General features: G+C 45.7%; 1 protein-coding gene across 1 annotated transcript in view; it reads right to left on the bottom strand.

The window, feature by feature from the left end:
• Positions 1-9,204: 9,204 nt before the first annotated feature.
• The window catches only part of Mcf2l2 (MCF.2 cell line derived transforming sequence-like 2), a 241,384-nt gene continuing 231,195 nt past the window's right edge, over positions 9,205-19,393 (bottom strand). The window contains exons 28-30 of the mRNA XM_048347033.1: positions 10,442-10,530; positions 10,018-10,133; positions 9,205-9,942 (exon numbers count right to left, since the gene is read on the bottom strand). Of these exons, the coding sequence (XP_048202990.1) occupies positions 9,810-9,942; positions 10,018-10,133; positions 10,442-10,530 (338 nt within the window). The 3' untranslated portion in view covers positions 9,205-9,809. The remainder of the gene's footprint in view (positions 9,943-10,017; positions 10,134-10,441; positions 10,531-19,393) is intronic.

The following is a 19,393-nucleotide window of genomic DNA, read 5'->3' as shown; positions in this document are numbered from 1 at the left end:
CCCTGTCTGCAAGGGTTTGAGGAGTTCTGTCTTAGAAACTAGAGTAGAAAGCAGATATGTATTTCTTTCTTTCTTTTTTTTTTTTTTTCCCCAGTCCTGGGCCTTGGACTCAGGGCCTGAGCACTGTCCCTGGCTCCTTTTTGCTCAAGGCTAGCACTCTGCCACTTGAGCCACAGCGCCACTTCTGGCCATTTTCTGTATATGTGGTGCTGGGGAATTGAACCCAGGGCTTCATGTATATGAGTCAAGCATTCTTGCCACTAGGCCATATATGTATTTCTTATTATCTGACCATTTTAGAGTGGTTTATTATTCTAAAGAAGTTTTTCCTTCCATTCAATCTGCCAAATTTACTCGCACAAAGCTTTTTTTTTTTTTTACCATATTGCCTTATTAGTCTTACATTAGTGATACCATTTATTTTATTGTTATTACTAATAATTTGACATTTTTTGTGTGAGTCCTGGGACTTTAATTCAGGGTCTGGGTGTTGTCTCTGAGCCTTTTTGCTCAAGGCTAGTGCTCTTGAGCTACAGCTCTACTTCCAGCTTTTTTTTTTTTTTTTTTTTTTGTTAACTAGAGATGTCTCATGGATTTTCCTGGCTGGGCTGGCTTTGCACTGAGATTCTCAAATTTCAGCCTCCTGAGTAGCTCTGAATATAGGCACGATCCACCGGCACTGCGTAATTTGTTCTTTCTTTCCCTGATCATCCTGGATTGATGTTTATCCATTTTATTCATATTCTTAAAGAACAAAAATTTGGTTTCATTGAGTTTCTTTATTGTCCTTCTGGGTTTTTAAAAATTGATTTTTCTTTTATTTACTTGTATTTTTCTTTGTTCTTTTAATAGTGAACATAGAAGTTGAAGCCATTAGCTGCTCTTTTTCTCTAATAAACATATTTCTTGCTATAAATTCCTTTCTACTACTTTACCTGGGTCCCACAGATTTCAGTATCCTTTCTTTTTCACCTAGATATGGGTACTTCTTAACTTCCCTTTTGGTATCCTTTATTCACAGTTATTTCAAATAGTGTTATTTCATTTTTAAGTACATTGGAATTTTCCAGATGTCTTTCTCTTATTGATTTTTAAATTTAATTTCATGGTTAGAAACAGGTACAGGATCTAAATCTTCTAAAATTATTGAGACTTAGATGGGGAAAAATGGAAAGCAAGGTGCACTATACTCATAAGCTGACACATGGAGTTGAAACCTCTGTACAGCTACTTAAGATAAAATAGATCACAATGAAATATTAAATGCATTGAAACTTGTTTTCTAACCAAGCCTATGGATATATTAGTTTGCTGGGATTGTCACAATAAAGGGCCACAGGCTGGGTAGTTTACACAATCGAAGTTTACTTTCTCCCAACTCAGACCAGTCATCAGAGGTGCCCATGTCTGCAAGGGCTGGTCACTCCAGGCATCTTTCCTGGCCAGATGGGTGGCGGTCTTCTTCATCTTTTCATGGCCATCCCTCTGTGCTGCCTGGGTCCCGCCCTCCTCTTCTTACTGAACCTTGTCCCATCTCTTACAGATCCTGTCTCCAAATCTAGTCACATTTGGAGGCACTTGAGGTTAAGGCTTTGCCTGCGAATCCTGGTGCAGTCACACAATTCAGCCCAAAGAAATTACTGTCTTGTTAAACAGTGTGTGCACATTTTCAAAGAATATGTGTATTCTGTTGTTGCATCTAATGGTCCATGAACATTAATTAGGTGAAATGAATCCTGTATCCATACTGATTTTTTTCTTCTTATTTTATCATCAGTTCTTGCAAAAGAGAAACTGAAATATTTAATTGTAATAAGGGCTTTACCTGAAGTGCCAGACTTTGAAGTCAGGCCCCATTTTACCACGTGAACCCCATTTTACCACGTGAACCCCATTTTAGAATTGAACCCTGAGCCAATCAGATTTGTACCTGTGTTCTAATCTTGCTTGCTTGCACACCTGATTGTTGTTACTTTGTTCTTTGCCTTTATAAGCCCTGTGTAATCACAGCTCAAGGCTCCCTCCTAACCTCCACTGTGTTGGTGGGTAGGACCAGGCCCGAGTTGCAGCTCGCTTAAATAAAGCCTTGCCTTGCTTTTGCATTTCGGAATGTCTGAGTCTCGGTGGTCTTCTTGGTGGTGGTCTTGCGACTTGGCACAACATACCCATTTCTTTTTGCTGTTGTGTTTTTGCTTTGTGTATTCTGATATATTATTCATACATAAATATTTAGCACTAAAATGTCTTATTTAAAAATTAATTATATGTCTTCTTGACTGACTGACCACTTTTGAAATTACAGATTTTAGTCCTACTCTTTGTTGTGACAATTTTTTTTCTCTTCCTCCTCCTTTCAAGTAATAGTTCACCACTGTACATATAAGAAACATATCAAAGAACACAACAGGGAACTTCAATTCCTTTCTTCCTAACTTCTGTTCCATTACTGTCTTGCACTTTAATTTCATGAAGTAGCATGACATTTTCATTGCTTGCTTACTCATTTAAAGTCAATTATCTTTTAAAAAGATTTTTTAAAAAAGGAGAAAGTTTTTCTAAGTTAGCATATGTCAATGGTATTAAATAATAGGTTCATGTTTACATTTTTATCATACATGTAATAAGCAAAGGTTTTTTTATAATTAGCATCTCTTGCAGTTCTCTTGTCTTGGCTTGTGTTGAGGACATGCCCAGTGGGGTTTTCTTTGTTTGTTTGTTTTTGTTTTCTACAGTCCTGGGGCTTGAATTCAAGGCCTGAGCACTCTCCCTTACCTTTTGCTAAACCTAGCACTCTACTACTTGAGTCACAACACAACTTCAGCTTTTTCTGTTTATGTGATGCTGAGGAATCGAACCCAGGGCTTCATGCATGCTAGGCAAGCATTCTACCATTAAGCCATTTTCCTAGCCTTCAGTGGGTTTTTGTTTGTTTGTTTAATGTCCGCTGTCTCTCCTGCCCTATTCCATTGTTGCCGGCTAGTCAGTGGTGGCTTGTTAGCATGGAGTGGGGACTGAGATGACTCTGCTCTCTCTAAGTCTCCAGCAGGCAGACACTGCTTGGGTCTTGGAGGATCTGACATTCAAAATGTTTCTATCTGTCCCCCTGTAATTCTGAGCACAGAGTACATTCCTGCTCCTCCTACTGGATCAGGGGGTTTTGTTTTCTCTTGCCTTTCCCAAGTAGGCTAGGTTTGCCAGCTTCTGGATGTTTTCAGGGTTCAGGGCACTTCCTCCAGCAGGTCAAGACGTTTGTTCAATAGAAGAGATGAGACCCTAAGGATCTGCACAACTGTTCACAGCCAGTTTGGGTAGGAAGGTATGTGAGACTCTTATCTCTATTAAAGCCAGAAGTGGAACTGTGTGTGGCTCAATGAGTAGAGTGCCAGCCTTGAGCAACAAAAAGCTCAGGGACAGTGCTTAGGGCCCTGCCGAGTTCAAGCCTCAGTCCTGGGAGTGAAAGGGTGTGTGTATGTGTGTGTAGAAATAAAGAAAGGAAGAAAGAGAGAGAAAGAAAGGAAGATAAAAAGAAAAGAATCTGCATAAGATTTTAGCAATTGATATTCACCCCCCCCCACACACACATACCCTGTGTGCTGTTGATCAGCTCTAGAAAAGATGGTTTAGGGACTTCTGTGAATCTTTTTGTTGGGTGCCCAGTGAGGAGGTCCCTTGAGAAAAGCTTGCAAATGGATGCGCTTTTCTCTCCTCTGTGATTTCTCTTGTCAGCATACATGAGACCATTAGCAGCTTAAGTTGAATTCTCCCTGCCAGTGAGTGGCAACCCCTGCTACAGATAGGCAAGAGCTTTTGTTTTCTTTCTTTCTTCCTTTCTTTCAGAATCTTCATTATCTTGTAAATTCAGTTCTCTCCTAGATTCAAAAGACTCAATTTGCATATTTCTCAAGCTTGAGAAAAAAATGTTCTTTCTAGATGTGTATATTACATGCAGAAGGTCTTTGTGTATGTGTGTGTGTGCACATGCATGCGTGTGTGCACCAGTACTGGGCCTGGGCACCGTCCTTTTTCTCTCAAGGCTTTATCTTTATCACTCGAGTCACAGCTTCACTTCTGGCTTCTGGAGATTAATTGGAGATAAGAGTCTTATGGATATTTCTGCCTCATCTGGCTTCGATCTGTGATCCTCAGATCTCAGCCTCCTAAGCAGCTAGGGTTACAGGTGTGAGCCACTGGCACCTGACAAGAAGATATTTTTAACAGCGGCATGGAATTCCATTGTATATTAGTGCAATACTTATTCACCAGCTTTTTATTATTTGTGATTATACTTGTTATATATTATTGCTTAGCAAACTACCTACCCCTAAATTTGGCTGCTTAAAACAATGAACATTTACTATCTTATAAGCCTTTGGCAATGAATGGAAGAATGACTAAACTGGGTTGTTCTGGCTCCAGGCCTCCAGTGAGCTCCATGTCTCAGGACGTGAACTGGAGTGGAAGCATTGAAATGCTGGCCCAGGGTTGGGGAATCTACTTCTAAGGCAGTGTCTTTGCGTGGCTGCTGGGAAGAGGCTTCAGTTCTTGGTCTCTCACAGGACGGCTGGACTGTCTGCTCAACATGGCCGCTGGCTTCCTCCATGGTGAGCTATCCAAGAGAGAACAAGGAGGAATGCTTTTGTAACTTGGTCCTAGGAGCCCATTAACCGCCACTACCACGGATGGCATTTTGTTGTTAGAGTCATTAGTACAGCCCTTCCTTCTAGGGCTGGTTATTTGATTTCAATTTTTGAAGAGAACAACATCAGCTTAAGGATAAAATATGATACTATCATGGATGTCTAGATTGCTCCTCCCCGTACACCTTTTGCTTTCTTATTAAAGAGGATGCTAAGGTGAACTCTTTTCGTGCATATTTCCTTCAATTGTATGAGTTAGAGCAGAGGAAAAGCTTGACTAGATGGTCCAGGCAAAGGACCTCTCCCACAGAGGTTCTACATCCCTCACCATAGCCTTGAGCAGGTCCCCGGCCATCATGTCAGGGCCCCTACCTCCTGGAAGTCTTATAGGCTGAGTGGACCTTGGAGGTGTACACTGGAGTGGCTAATGGATGCATGGAGAGCTTGTGCTCTCCACATGGAGGCTGCACTGAGCCTCTGAGGAGGTCTGGGGACTGAGAAGATCCACAGGCTGGCCTATGAGCATGAGAGTCATGTAGCTCTCTGACTAGCATGTTGTAGGACTGACTCATTGAACTCTTATTTCTGTGTATTCTGCAAAATACACTGAGGACTAAATGGCAGTTCGGAGGATCTCTGAGTCTATTATTGTAGAATGCATGGCTGGTGTTTAGGATGACTGAGAAGCTTACCAGATGTCACAGGTCCAGGGCAGCTTTTAGTGCAACTGTTGGAGTGAAATCCTAAGCTACATCCAACAGCAACTTTAACAACTGACGCCCTCTAGTGGATTACAGACACCATTGCAAAGACAGAGAAGATAACTTTGTGATGTTACCAAATACTATTGGATTCTTACCCATTTAGTCATTTTACTCACAGAAAACCCAGTCTTTTTTTCCTTTCTTCTTGTTTTTGAGAAGTCTAATAATTCACAACTATTCCAAGATGGAGCAGTGTGCCAGACCTAAAGTAGGGCATGTAGCGTCTACTGGACACCTACAGGGGAATTGGCATGACTTTAGGAAAATTATTCCCCTATTTCTATCCCACCCTGAAGTCCACCCTGAGCTCCAGGTAGTGAGTTCCTGGTCCTGAGCCTGGCTGGTCGGCCTTCTGTGGGGGCTCCCATAAGAAGACCAGTGCAGGAGGGTCAGAGTACACAATCCTAGACATCCAGCAAGGATGTCTCTGGAAAAGTTTCTTTGGTCACCCTCCCATGACATGAGATCCCCAGAGAGATGACTCCTGAGGTTTGGGCACTTGGCCTTCTGTCAGCACCTTCAAATGAGGATATTTCCATAGATTTAGGAAAGGACTCTGCTTGATCCAGAGGACTGTAATCCTCTGTCAAGCTACTAGCTGTTCATATGTGTTTAAAATATCCATCTGGCGTTCTCTGAGGCAAGCAATCAGAATCCAGAGAATTCCTCTGTTCAGTGAAGGCAAGAAATTATCTGAAGCTCTGGTTGTTTATTTTGTTTGTTTCTTTCTTTTTGGTCCTGGTACTGAGGCTTAAACTCAGGCCCTTACATTCTTGCTTTACTCTTTCACCTAAAGCTGGTGCTCTACTATTTGAGCCACTCCTCCACTTCTAGCTTTTTGCTAGTTAATTGGGGAGAAGAGTTTCCCATAGTTAGCTGCCTGGGATGGCTTTGAACTGTGATCCTCAGATCTCAGTCTCCTGTGTAGTTAAGATAATAGGCCTAAGCCACCAGCACTCAGCCCTGGCATCTTCTTGTGAATAGCTGTGATTAACAGGATGAGTGGGGATGTCTCCTAAGACAGAGAGGCCGACAGACACACATACACATACACACACATTTGAGACTGAGGGGACCGGTGTGTTTTATAAAAGGAATGAAAACACATCATCAGCTCTTGTGTGGGATTATACTTCCTTTTGACTTGGTTGAGAGCAAAGAGCTCTGCATGTTTTTAATAACCATGCTGAATTCACACGCTGCATCAGATCTTGCCAAGTGCCCACTTTGGGAATGGTGGGCTGCCACTCAGTGAGTGGTTCTGTGCAGAGCCCAGGCCTCCTGATCTGCTCCTCTCTGCCTGGCCTCCTCAGCAGGTGACTCTCATCACCTGTGCTTCCTGGCTGGCTGGTCCCCATCCTTCCTCCTTCCTCACAGAGGTGTAAGGAACAAGGGTAAAAAAATGAAGGAGGAGGGACTCAGCTCCAATAGACAAGTCAAAGAAAGCCAGGAAGAACTAAGGAGTGAAGGGTTCCAGTAATGTAACTACTTTGGGAATAGTAACAACAGGACACTGGACATCCCACTATCAGCAGGGACCTTATGCCAGTCCTCATGTTGGTGCCTTTCTGAGCCCTGTAACCCGGCAGCCCCTCTAAGCTCATCCTCCCTCTTTGTCTGGCTCCTTGGGGCCCTGGGGTCTGAGAACATGCTATTCCCCAGGCCTAGGAGGAAACTCTAGGTCCATAAGACACAGCTCATGCCTACCCTACCAAGGAAAGAGCTAGTGATTGAGTTCTGTGCCCGGGATTATTTATTACATTGTGTTATGATTCTGTTTCCATACCTGTCTCCTCTGCTGGACTGGTGGTTTCTCATTCACCTTCCCTAGGACAGAAGTAATTTGAGAAGGTACTGTGTGCTTGACCACACACACACACACACACACACACACACACACACACACACACACACACAGAATCTTACGGTTAAAATGGAGCAATGTGAGCTGTCAGAAGATAAAGAAACCAGATTACAGATAATAGATTTAGGAAGAACTTTACTGGACAGTCTACAAACCTGAAACACAATATCAAGAAACATTGTTGTTAGGAAAAGGAGTAGGAAAGGGTGAGCAAACAACACGGCTTCCCTTGGTGAGAATTTCCACCCAGGAAAAATTTTCCACTGTCCACTGGATAGTGGTTTTGAGAATCCCCTTTAATCTCTGCTCTTCTGTATGAACAAAGTGGGAGATGTCATTTGGTTTTCTTAAACTCTCAGTGATTTCCTTGAGCCTCTCAGGTTTGAATGGCTCACTTTAGTTTAGAAACAATCAGAACTGAAGACTCAGCCAGATCCCACATCTGAACAAAACTTAAATTCAAATCGCCCCTTAATAACCAAAAATAAACCGAGTCCAAAACTAACCATAAAAGTAAGTAGTTCAAAAGCTAAGAGTGCTGGTTAGCAAGGTGGAATTTCTCAGCTTCTAGCCCACCCCTCTATGCTGAGGCTGGAGGAGAGGAGGGGGGAGGGGCTGGCCTTTCTGGGTCCTGACAGCACCACTGTGAGTTCTAGCAGCGGGCTTCAGGTCACCACTCGTCCAGCGCCCCTCAAACTGTCTTCTCCAAGCCACTAGAACCTCTGGCACCTGCTGGCCACACCCCTGCTCTGGGTTCTTCACCCTGAGACATGGCAGAGTCCTGTCCTCAGAGGACCAACCACAGGCCTGGGGCACCGCTGACCTCTGCCCTTTCTGCCTTTAGCTCCTGCAGTGGGAGCTGCTGCTTGAATTTAAAACATCTTCATCACATTCCAGTGTTATTTCTTCCTTTCTTAAAAATCCATCTCCAATATCTGGATAACAGTTCTTTATATTAATTTTTCTCTGTTAAAAATAGTCAATACAATGGTGTTCTTTTGTTGAGGGATATTCCCAGTAATTTTCATTGTAAATAAATCTGAATGAAATAAAAATAAAGAAGAGGGAAACAATTAACTGGCCAAGACATAACAAAAAGGGAAGTGATGGAGAATAAGTAACTGAAAACAACTCCAAAGTGGAAAGCCTCAAAAACTCTGAAAAATAAGTTTAAAAAATATAGCTGAAAGTAAAAGAACCCTGATAATTAAATAAAGACTAAAATAACTCAAAACACAAATAACTGAAAAATGAACATAAAAACAACTCCGAATCTAAAACAACTGAAAAAAGAAACCCTGTGAAAACCTCTAAAACTAAATAACTCGGAAACAAAGCCTAGACAAAATAAAATCATTTCACTTTATATTTCCAGTAACTTGAAAGCTTTCAATGCATTTCAAATAGTCAAATAACTATAAAGTAAAATAAATCAAAACTCCCATAATCAGAAAACTGAAAACAGCTCAGATTATTGTAAAGATAATTGAAATAATTTATTGACTTGCAAATATTGATATCTTAAAATGACTATAAATAAACAACTGGACCAAATAACTCTAAAGCTAAATAACTTTAGAAATAAGATAAATATAAACAGATAGTTAAAAGCATAAAGTTTAAAAACCTAGAAAGATAGTGGGACACCAGTGGCTCATGCCTATAATCCTACCTTCTTAGGAGGCTGAGATCTGAGGACTAGGTTCAAAACCAGCCAGGGCAGAAAAGTCCGTAAGACTCTAATCCCTAATTAATTTTTTAAAAAAAGTACCCCAATAAACAGAAGTGGAGATGTGGCTCAAGCAGAAGAATACCAGCTGTGAGCAAGACAGCCAACTAAGATCAAGAAGCCCAAGTTCAAGTCCCAGTACCCGCAAAAAATAAATTGAAAAAAAAGTAGGAAGTTAAAAATAAATGAAAATGAACTAACAAGACAAAACATAAAGTGACTAATGTAAACTCATAACTGACTAAACCAATGGCAAATCCTCAGAAATGAACTTGGAATCAGCCCTGTGGGAAACTCAAGCACCTTGGGAGGAACACAGCCACTCTAGCTCCTCCTTGGGGATGCAGGGGGAGGGGACAGGTCCCCACGCGCCGCCCACCCCAGCTACACCAAGTAAGGGTGTCAATGGATTCCCACCCCAGCCTTCCTTCCCTCCAACCTCCCGGGACTTTGGTAATGTCTGAGGCATTTTTGATTGTCACCATTTACAGATGGGGAGGCGGTGGCATAGTCCTGGCATCTGGTGTTGAGAGGCGCGGGCTGCTGCTCCTCGCCCTGCATGGCCCAGAACCAAGCCCCCAGTGAGTTGTTGAAGCAGTGAGGGGGCGCCTGAGCCCTTGGGCATGGGCGCTGGGCTCTGGGTTCTGGGCTCTGGCCTGGGGAGTGTGCGATCAGCTTCTCCACTAGACGGATGAACATGGCGAGCACCGGGCTCTGGGTGCCCCTTCCCGGGCGCAGATCGGCTGCTCTTGCTCCCCGAAATGCAGAGGGCACGGGCAGCTGGGCCGGGGCCTGGCTGTCTGGAAGGAGCGGAGTCAGTTTTCTGTGGAGGAGGGCCTGGCACGTGCCACCCTCGCTCCGGCCGAGGGCACCGCCTGTACCAGGTCCTGGGCAGGGGCCAACAGGCCAGGGGACACCCCTGCGCTCTCCTGGGTGCCGCTGGTAGCCCTGGGATTGGGAGGAACAGAGTCAGAGAAGCACAAGGACAGCCAGCAGGCTGGCTTCTCTTTCTCTTCCACTCACCTTTCCTCCTCATAGCCTTCATCCTTTTCTTTCTCCATGCTTTCTCCCACCTCCAGAAAAGCAGGTTTTGACTCACAGGTTTCATAACTGTCATCCAGCTGGAAAAGCCCTGAGAGCTGGAAGGGTGGGAAGAGGGATGCACCCGCTGAGTTCCCAGTGGGAGAGAGCCCCTGCCTAGATAAGGCCTAACGGGTGGCCTCCCGCCCCAGCTCTTCCAAGGGTCATGGGGTTCCCAGCAGGAGTCCTCCAGTTGTGACAGTTGCCATGGAGAGACAAAGATGCGCAGGCATTCAGGGCTGAGAGGGGGGATGGGAGGTGAAGGGCCAGTGACCTCAGCTTCCCTATGGGCCACACATCCTTATGGGGGGAGGGAGGAGGAAAAGGAGAGGAGAGGGATGGATGGGGGATGGGGGGAATAAATTACACTCAGAGCGCTGATCTCCTTTTCCATGTCTTCTGTTCTTTCATGGCCTTCACCAGTTTCCATGGAGATGAGCTCCCTGCTGGAACAGCCTTGGGAAGGAAAGGAGAGTTTGGGCCCCTGGGTGGGAGTAGAAAGGTTCATCTGCCAATGGCAGAATGCAGCAGGCCGCTCCCAGCCTCAAAGACCTATCCTTTTCTCATCTAACTACATTGTCATTAGGCATCTTCCTGTCTTTCAGCAAGAGTTTCATTTTCCTGTCTCCATTGTTTGCCCAGAGCATAAGGGGACCCGGGATTGGATAACTGCTCAAAGAGGAATCACAAGGGGTTTTGCTTGGCTCCGGGTGGGCAGGGCTGGCAGACAGCCCAGGGACTGTAAGCTATAAGTTCTAACTGCTCTACAGGGTAGATAGCATCTTGGCAAGAATGGTGACCTAGCGTCAGAGAACTGTGGACTTGGCCACTCACTTTCCTGGACTCTCCTGAAACCTCAACTTTGGAGGCAAGCTGGAGAGATGGCAAGAGCTGTGTCCTTCTTCACCCCCTGAGTGACCTAAGAGGGCTGTGTCTCCAGGCCTACAGCCTGTGTGCCCAGATAACTCAGGGCTGTCTAGCACCACACAGCACCTACTGGAAACTGGGGGTGGTGGCCTGCTCTGAGGCCTGCACCAGCCTTGGAATTCCCACTGTTGAGCCACGGAAGGCAGGGCTATGGGCAACACAGGAGCTGAGGGGTCTGACAAGTTCCCACCACTCAGCAGGGGAACTGACACTTGCACAGGAGGGGAGGGGCAAAGGGATGACCCCGCCCACCTGCTCTCCTGCATCTCCCAGTCACTTGACTGAACCATTTCAGTGCCACCCACAGACAAGGATCTGCCTAAGCCTAGGAAGTCCTCTACTATCAAGATCCAGGTTCCATCTCTGTGTGGGTAGGTTGTTTTCACCCCCTGTGACTCAGGAGAGAAAGACAAATGACCTATGTAGGAAAGGTAAGGAGGCCAGTGCCTCACCAGGTCCTAGAGCTTCAGGTGGGGTAGGAACAACTAAGACACCCACAAGGACTCCATGTTTTATAGAACTGGGTTTTCCATACTCTTTAGAATGAGATCCAAAGTGTATACACAACACTTGACCACATATACAAAACTTAAAGCTTCTTGGACAATGTTTATCTTTACAGTGTGTGTGAGCTCTTCATCTCTTCTGTGACACCCCATTCCACCCCATCCCATGCTCCTCCATCCATGCAAACACGTTCTGCTCTTCAGCACACAGGGTAGGACAGGTGCCATGGGAGGTGATGGGATGGAGGGACAGGGTTACAAGGCTTTTCCAGGGCAAGCCTTCAATTGCAGCTGCGATGGCCTGGGCCCTTACATCTCCTCTGCCCCCAATGGGCCTTGGGATCTTGACAGCAGAGAGAACACACCTATTCACCAGGCTCCCCCATGGCTCCCGGAAGAAGGGCAGGATTCTTAGAACCTAGACACCTTGGAGAAGATTCCGAATTATGCTGGTTTACAGGACAAAGGTGCAGCTAGCTCATGGGCATCAGCCAGCAGCAGTGGCTGAGGACTCAGCTGGCCCGGCCCTGCAGAGTGTCCCCTCCCTTACCCAGGCCCTTCTAGTCCCTGCTCCCTGGGCTGCTTTTGGCTTTGTATATGTTATCCCCTCCTGGGTTCGCTGAATGAATGGGCTTTGAAGTTGTAATTCTTAGGTGCTAAGAACTAAGTACCAACGGACCCATGATCACAGACTCAGTGACTGGCCAGTGCAGGGTAAGCAGGTGAGGCCAGGGGCCAGGGCTGGGAGAAGGGGCTTCTGAGTCAGCAGACTTGAGAGTGGTTCTCACATTGCCGTTCACACTAGCTGTGTGTTATTGGAGCTGTGTGTTATTGTGTGTCATTTTCTTTTCTTTCTTTCTTTTTTTTTTTTTGGCCAGTCCTGGGCCTTGGATTCAGGGCCTGAGCACCTTCCTGCTCAAGGCTAGCACTCTGCCACCTGAGCCACAGCGCCCCTTCTTGCCGTTTTCCATATATGTGGTCCTGGGGAATCGAACTGAGAGCTTCATGTGTAGGAGGCAAGCGCTCTTGCCACTAGGCCATATTCCCAGCCCTGGAGAAGTCATTTTCTGAGCACTAGTTGCCTTATCTCTAAACTGGTAAAAAAGAAATGTACTCAATACCTGTCACATAACCCCTCTGTCCATCACCTTTAAATAAAAATTAATTAAAATGAGGATAATGTTTACTATCTCAGAGAGGTGGTGTAAGGATTAGCAAAAATGTTGGTAAAAATCCTGTTCATCATAGGAACTGTGTAACAATTGTCAAGGGGAAATCTAGTAACACTGAAGAGAAGGTTCTTGAGGAGCAGCTCTGGATGTGTCAGAGTGGTATGATTACTCGAATTGGGGAGGTTTCTTAGACATTGTCTTATCCTCATAAATACCCAGGACAGAAACCAGACTAGAGACTAGACAGGTGATCAGTAGCTTCATTAAAGAACACAGAAGCCGAGGGCTGGTGGCTCACACCTGGAATCCTAGCTACTCAGAAAGTTGAGACTCAGAGCATTGTGATTTGAAGCCTGCCTGAGCAGAAAAGTCCCAGAGACCTCCATCTCCAAAAATAACCCACTAAAAGCAGATCTGAGTGCCAAACAAGCTGAGCAAGACTGAAGCCCTGAGTTCAAACCCTGGTCCTGCAAAAAGAAACAGAACACACACACACACACACACACACACACACACACACACACACACACACACTCACTCATAAAGGCCAAACTACATACACAAGACCCCTGATAAAAGCTTAATTTGATTAATTATAACCAAATGTTAAGTCGCTGCTGCTTTTCCCCCTCTCCCACATGCATGGAATGGCTGATCCCAGCCAAGGTGAATAGTGCCTTGGGCTCCATCTCTGGGGGCATGTATCCCTTATGGGACGCAGGGCTATGTATCAGGACGAAGTGTTTGTAGGAAAGACAAGAATGAAAAGGAAAGCCATGTGACTTCTTGCTGGAAAGAAGGACTTCTAATGGACAACTGTAGGTCATATTACAGACACCCTGCATGGTTTAGGGAACCTAGTCTTTGCGTTTCAAGGTTAGAATTCTGAATTAGTTTTGCTTAGGTCAACTGAATGAAGTTCATCCACAAGTGATCTATTCCTGAGTTTCAATTATCCTCTGCAGAGAAGACATTTTTGGTAAAACAGAGTTGGTAGACAAAAATCATAGCTTTTCTCTTGCTGTCCACTAGGTGGCATGGTGGATCCTGCTACTCAGAAACAGCTCTCACCGGTAGTAGACACTAAATATTTAGATTTCAAACCAGATGTTCTTTCAAACTAGGTTTTTCTCTATTCTTTTACAAGTAGGCACAACTTTATCAACTCCATCATGTGAACTAAAGTTTGTCATTATCCCCTGGGAGCTGGAGACGGTGAGCTGCCCTAAAGCAATGCCCATGTTCCCTAGGAATGGAATTGGGGTTCCTTCCATTCTTTGAAGGAACAGTGGGTCACTAATTGCTAATCAATACACACTCACAGATACCTGGACACTAGCCTACAAGCATCTGGTCATTTCACCTTACAAGACTATATGTGGTTACCTCCATTTTTTTTTTTTTTAAACAAATGATAAAGTCACCGTAAGCACAAAGACGCTAAAGCACTTGTCCAAAGGGCTGGAACTGGCCTGACTAATCTGGAGCTGATGAATTTCAGCCTTTAGTCCTGCTGTGATGCTAAACAAGCTTCCTGTGTTCTTAGGTTTGATGGGGCTTGGCCATCTTCTGCCTGATCACCCCAGGCTCTCCCCAGAGCTCCCTGGAGAGAGAGAGCACCAGAATGCTCCCAGGGCTGCCAGTCTGGATTAGGATCTTTTGTTTGCTGTTACAAAGTGTAAACTTGGGTTTGGAGGCTAGCCAATGGCGGATGTGTCTATTTTATTTGCAGAGCTGTCTTTGGGTAAGGGAAATAAGCGTTCCTTTCTTAAGCATTCATTTAATTTTACATCCTCTTAGGGCATACTTTTTCCCTAGAGAATTTTCATTGTCAGCATCCTCGCCAGTTTCCCACATAGTTGAGCTGGCTCTTAGATTTTCAGAGGTGCTGCAAACTGGGGGTCACCGAAACCTCATAATTGGGAAATCACCTCCTGGCTCAGCAGCCAGCTGCCTTCTAGAACAGCTCCATGGTGAGTGGCGGGGTGAAAGATAAGCTAAGTTGTCCAATTTTTGGTCATTTTAGTAGATTTCATAGAAAAAAATAAAGCTTCCTATACTATAGTTTGGCTCTACTTCTCTCTTTTCTTATAATCGTGCATTTCTATCAACAAAATATCTGGAAGGAAATAGTTATAATGGCCTGATTGCATTTTAATTTGTACTTCTAGGTAACTTCTAAAACTTTGACTATTATTATTATTGGCAGTGATACAGTTTGAATTACACTGTCTAGGCAGGTACTGTACAGTTTGAGCATACCTCTAGCCTTTTGTGCTTTAATTATTTTTCAGATAGGGTCTCACATTTCCCCCAGGGCTGACCACTGGCCAGGATCCTCCTACCTCTACCTCCAGCATAGCTGGGATGACAGATGTGCATCACCGTGCCCAGCCTGTTTGTTGAAATGTGGGTCTTGCCTGGGTTAGCCTCAAACGTCAATCTTTCTGATCTCTGCCTTCTGAGTAGCTGGGATTACAGCTGCGAGACAATGCACCAGGCCTGCATATTACTTCTTACATGCAGGAGAGGAAACTTAAAATGGTTCAAACCAATGGATCAGATGTGTGGAACAAGAATGCTTGCTAGAACTTATTTTCAGTGTTGAAATACATGAGTACATGAAATAAATTTGAACAATAATTTTGGTGAAAGTAAATTATTTAGACCTAAGTAAATGCCATGAAAGTTATCAAAGAAGATGGGTACTGGTGGCTCACTCCTGTAAGCCTAACTACTCAGGAGAGATCTGGGGATTGTGATTCAAAGCCAGCCCAGACAGGAAAGTCTGTTACCTTCAATTCACCAGAAGACCAGAAGTGGAGCTGTGGCTCAAAGTGGTATAGTGTTAGCCTTGAGTACAAGAGTTCAGGGACAGTGCCCAGCTTGAGTTCAAGCTCCATGACCACCACAACCACAACAACAAGTTAGCAAAGAAACAACCTGTGTGCTATACTAGTTTATTGGCTACCCAGAAGACCCAAAGAGGGGGCTCTCTAGGGTCTTCAGAGCCTCTCTCTGTTACCTCTCAGGTAGAACCTGATTCTCATTGTGTTGTATTTTTCTCATGGCCAGTGCTTTGCAAATCAGGTACAAAAGTAAACTCAGAATTCAAAACATGTAGTGCCATTCACACTATTACGAGTTTATCTCCTTTACTTTCATTATTGGTGAGCACAGAGAAGTCGGTTAACTAATAGTATCAGAAATACCTGATTCCCACAACCTCTGTGACTGACCCATTGTAGAACTGCGTGGCTCCTCAGGAGAATGTCTGCTTTCCTCCCTTCTCCTACCTGGGTCTTATCACTCCTGGCAGGCACAGCCCTATCCCCTTATCCCCATGCCAGTAGACTGGCAGGCAAAGAGAGCACATGCCATATGGGAAGGAAGGCCAGAACTGGTGCACTGGGACACCTCTCAATACTCCCATGACTGGCTTTAATGGGAAATGGGCAAGCATGTGGGAGAGTCCAGGGCCTCCCCTGTGGGTGACATCAGAAAGTGTTGTTGGGGTTGGAGGTTTGTGTCTAAACTGAGTGGGAGGAGCCGAGTACTGGTGACTCAGGCCTGTAATCCTAGCTACTCAGGAAGCTGAGATCTGAGGATCTCCATTATAAGCCCAGGCAGGAATATCTATGCACTGAAGGAGCTGTGACTCTAGTAGTGGAGTGCCAGCCTTAGCACAAAAGCTAAGGGACACACAGCATCCTGAAGAACAGCACCCTTTCTGCTCCCTCACTGCTACAGCCACAACTCCCCCCTGCCTCGCCTTTGACAAGCGTCTCACTACCAGCCTGCTATTTTCTAAATGAAGAAGGCCCTACAGTTGTATGTCCCCATCTCTTTTTCCATAGTGAGTCCCTTCATCAAAGCCCAGTTATGCTATTGATCATACACTGTACTATTTGGGCTGGAGAGGGCCTCAGTGTGGCTCTCTGGTGCCATGTTAGACATTCATCTAGATTAATCTTCAAAAAAAAAAAAAAAAAAAAAAAGGCCAGACACTTGTGGCTCATGCCTGTAATCCTAGCTACTCAGGATGCTGCTAGTCCTGTACTTGTACGTCCACACTGTGGGTACTAGTATGCCCCGAAGGAGCAGCCTGACCCCTGTCTGGCCATTTGGAACTTCTCTGTACTGGATCTTCTTTGGTGGGACCAACTCAAAGATGCTCTCACTTTGAGGGATGAATGTGTCCTAGGTCCAAGTGCCTCATTTGCCCCATTACTGTTCTGGAAGGAGTCTGGAAGGGAAGTGGGGATGAGCCTGGAGAAAGTAAGCATTGCCTTGTAAACCTTATCTGAAGCTTCCGCAGTCTTAGGGGACCGAGAGATTTATCCTCTAACAATGGGGAGTAGCTAGCTACTGCTGCTAGCTCACAGGGTCAATTCTCATTGCAAGTGGTAGGTTCATTTTTCATACCTTTGCTGCTCCTCTGACACCTGACACCCCCAAGTGGCCGAGTGCAGACCTGCTCATGCAGAGAACTCACTCATTTCTCAAGTTCTGTCCCTAGCTCTTGAGGTCAGTTATGGGGCTGGGAGCTGGGCGCTGGCCAAGGCTCTGACTGTGACACTGGGCTTTACATGGGTGACTAATCTGAGCCTTTCATTTTCTCTTCAGTGTTTCAGTGATGTTTAGCCTCCCAATTCTGCCATCCTGATAGGTGATATTTCCCCCCAAATCTGTCAATGATAAAAGAAGTTGTACCAGCTCCTGTGTATCTGTCCACCTGTACCTGATTCTAGGTCACCACAGGTAAAGGTCTGGGCAACTGAACTACCTCAGCTGGCCAGGGACCAGGACTCTGAGTACTCCGTATAACCCCAGTGCTGAGGCCCTTATTGCCATTTAGCCAACAAGTGAAGCAACACCAGCACCTAGAACCAGAACCTAGAACTTCTGAGCCCTTTCCTAGCATTTCCTTAGAGTCAGCTCCCCAGAAGCAGGCTGGACAAGCACATGACTGGCAAAGAGATTTCTGCTGAAGCCTAGAAAGCAGTGAGGACAGAAGATGGGGCTCAGAAGATGTTGGCTTCCTGGCTCCAACCTGATCCTCTAGAAAATGCTGGGACATGGATGCCACCACAGGTCCCACCAAGTTGGTGACTTCTGTTTTCTGAACCAGGAAGTGACTGATGGATCATAGGCCTCCCTGGGGGGAGGGTATACCCTCCTAGGCATTTCCTGGCTAGACAGCTCTGTCATTTGAGACATTTCTTTTTTCTTTTTTTTTTCTTTTTTTTTTTTTTTTGGCCAGTCCTAGGCCTTGGACTCAGGGCCTGAGCACTGTCCCTGGCTTCCCTTTTGCTCAAGGCTAGCACTCTGCCACTTGAGCCACAGTGCCACTTCTGGCCGTTTTCTGTATATGTGGTGCTGGGGAATCGAACCCAGGGCCTCATGTATACGAGGCAAGCTCTCTTGCCACTAGGCCATATCCCCAGCCCCCATTTGAGACATTTCTCAGAACTACACAGCCATGAGATGTCAGCAGCTAATCTTGAAGTAACAGGGAACTAAATGGGCACACCCACCTGATAAACAGGAACTGGGCAGGGTGTCAGATATGGCCATCATACAGCATATGTGGCTTCCTTAACACTTCTGGCAGACTTTTTCTTTCAAGCAGTGTGTGGGGACTGCTTTCTCTGCTCCGGCTCAAATGCTTATTCCTTTCTCTCTTATTACCCTCGTATCGTCTTCTCCCCCAACCCTCGGCCTGCAGGTCTGTCGGGGTGAGACGTAGGGGCGTCTCCGTCCTGGCTGCGCGCGACCCGTGTGGCAATGTGACCGCTATCCTACTCTGGGAGCTACGGACATAGACCACGGGTCAGCTTCTGAGAGCAAACTAACTTTATTGAGAAAGGGACAAGGGTAGATGATCCGGGGGAAGGGGGTTGGCCAGGATTCCCATAAGCCAAAAGGCTGTCACTTGACCTCCAAGGGGCTGGTCACTTGACCTCCAAGGGGCTACGTCACTCTGAGCGCGCCAAACCAGGGCGGGGCTGGTAGGCGCCAGGCTGGCTGCCAGCTAAGTCGGGGGTCTCTTTGCCCGACCGGTTTCTCCGGATTCCAATGTATAGAGGATGGAAAGGCCGCATTCCCCAGCTGGGGGAGGTGCCTCAGGCCCCTTCCATCTAGGGGGGAAGATGGACCCCAACAAAGCAGTTTTTAGGTTCACAGTAAAATAGTGGAGTTCTTCCATACATCCGGTGTCCCTCTGTGTGCCTAGCCTTCTCCACCGCCAGCCACCCTCATCAGGGGGGCGCTGTTACAACTGCCAGCCAGAGTCCATCACATCAGGGATTACCCTGGTGTTGGCTGAGATGCTTTTATTTTGTTTCAGTCCTGAGGCTTGAACTCAGGGCCTAGTCCTATCCCTGAACTTTTTTGCTCAAGTCTAGCACTCTATCCCTTGAGCCATGGCTCCACGGCTGGCTTTTTGGTAATTAATTGGAGATAAGTGTCTCACAAACTTTCCTGCCTGGGCTGACTTTGAAGTGCAATCCTCAGATCTCAGACTCCTGAGTGGCTAGCATTACAGGCGTGAGCTACCAGTACCCTGAAGCAGACAAATTTATAGTGACATGTATCTCCCAATGTAGTGTCCTGAGGCGAATTTAACTGCCTTAAAAAATTCCTCTCTGCTCTGCCTATTCCTCCTTCCCTCCCCACTGACCTCTGAAAACACCACAAATACTGATGCTTTTT

Source organism: Perognathus longimembris, chromosome 5 (genome assembly GCF_023159225.1).
Source record: "Perognathus longimembris pacificus isolate PPM17 chromosome 5, ASM2315922v1, whole genome shotgun sequence".
NCBI classification, from domain to species: domain Eukaryota; kingdom Metazoa; phylum Chordata; class Mammalia; order Rodentia; family Heteromyidae; genus Perognathus; species Perognathus longimembris.
Note: the sequence above shows the minus strand (reverse complement) of the source record. Positions and strands in the feature narration are given on the sequence as shown.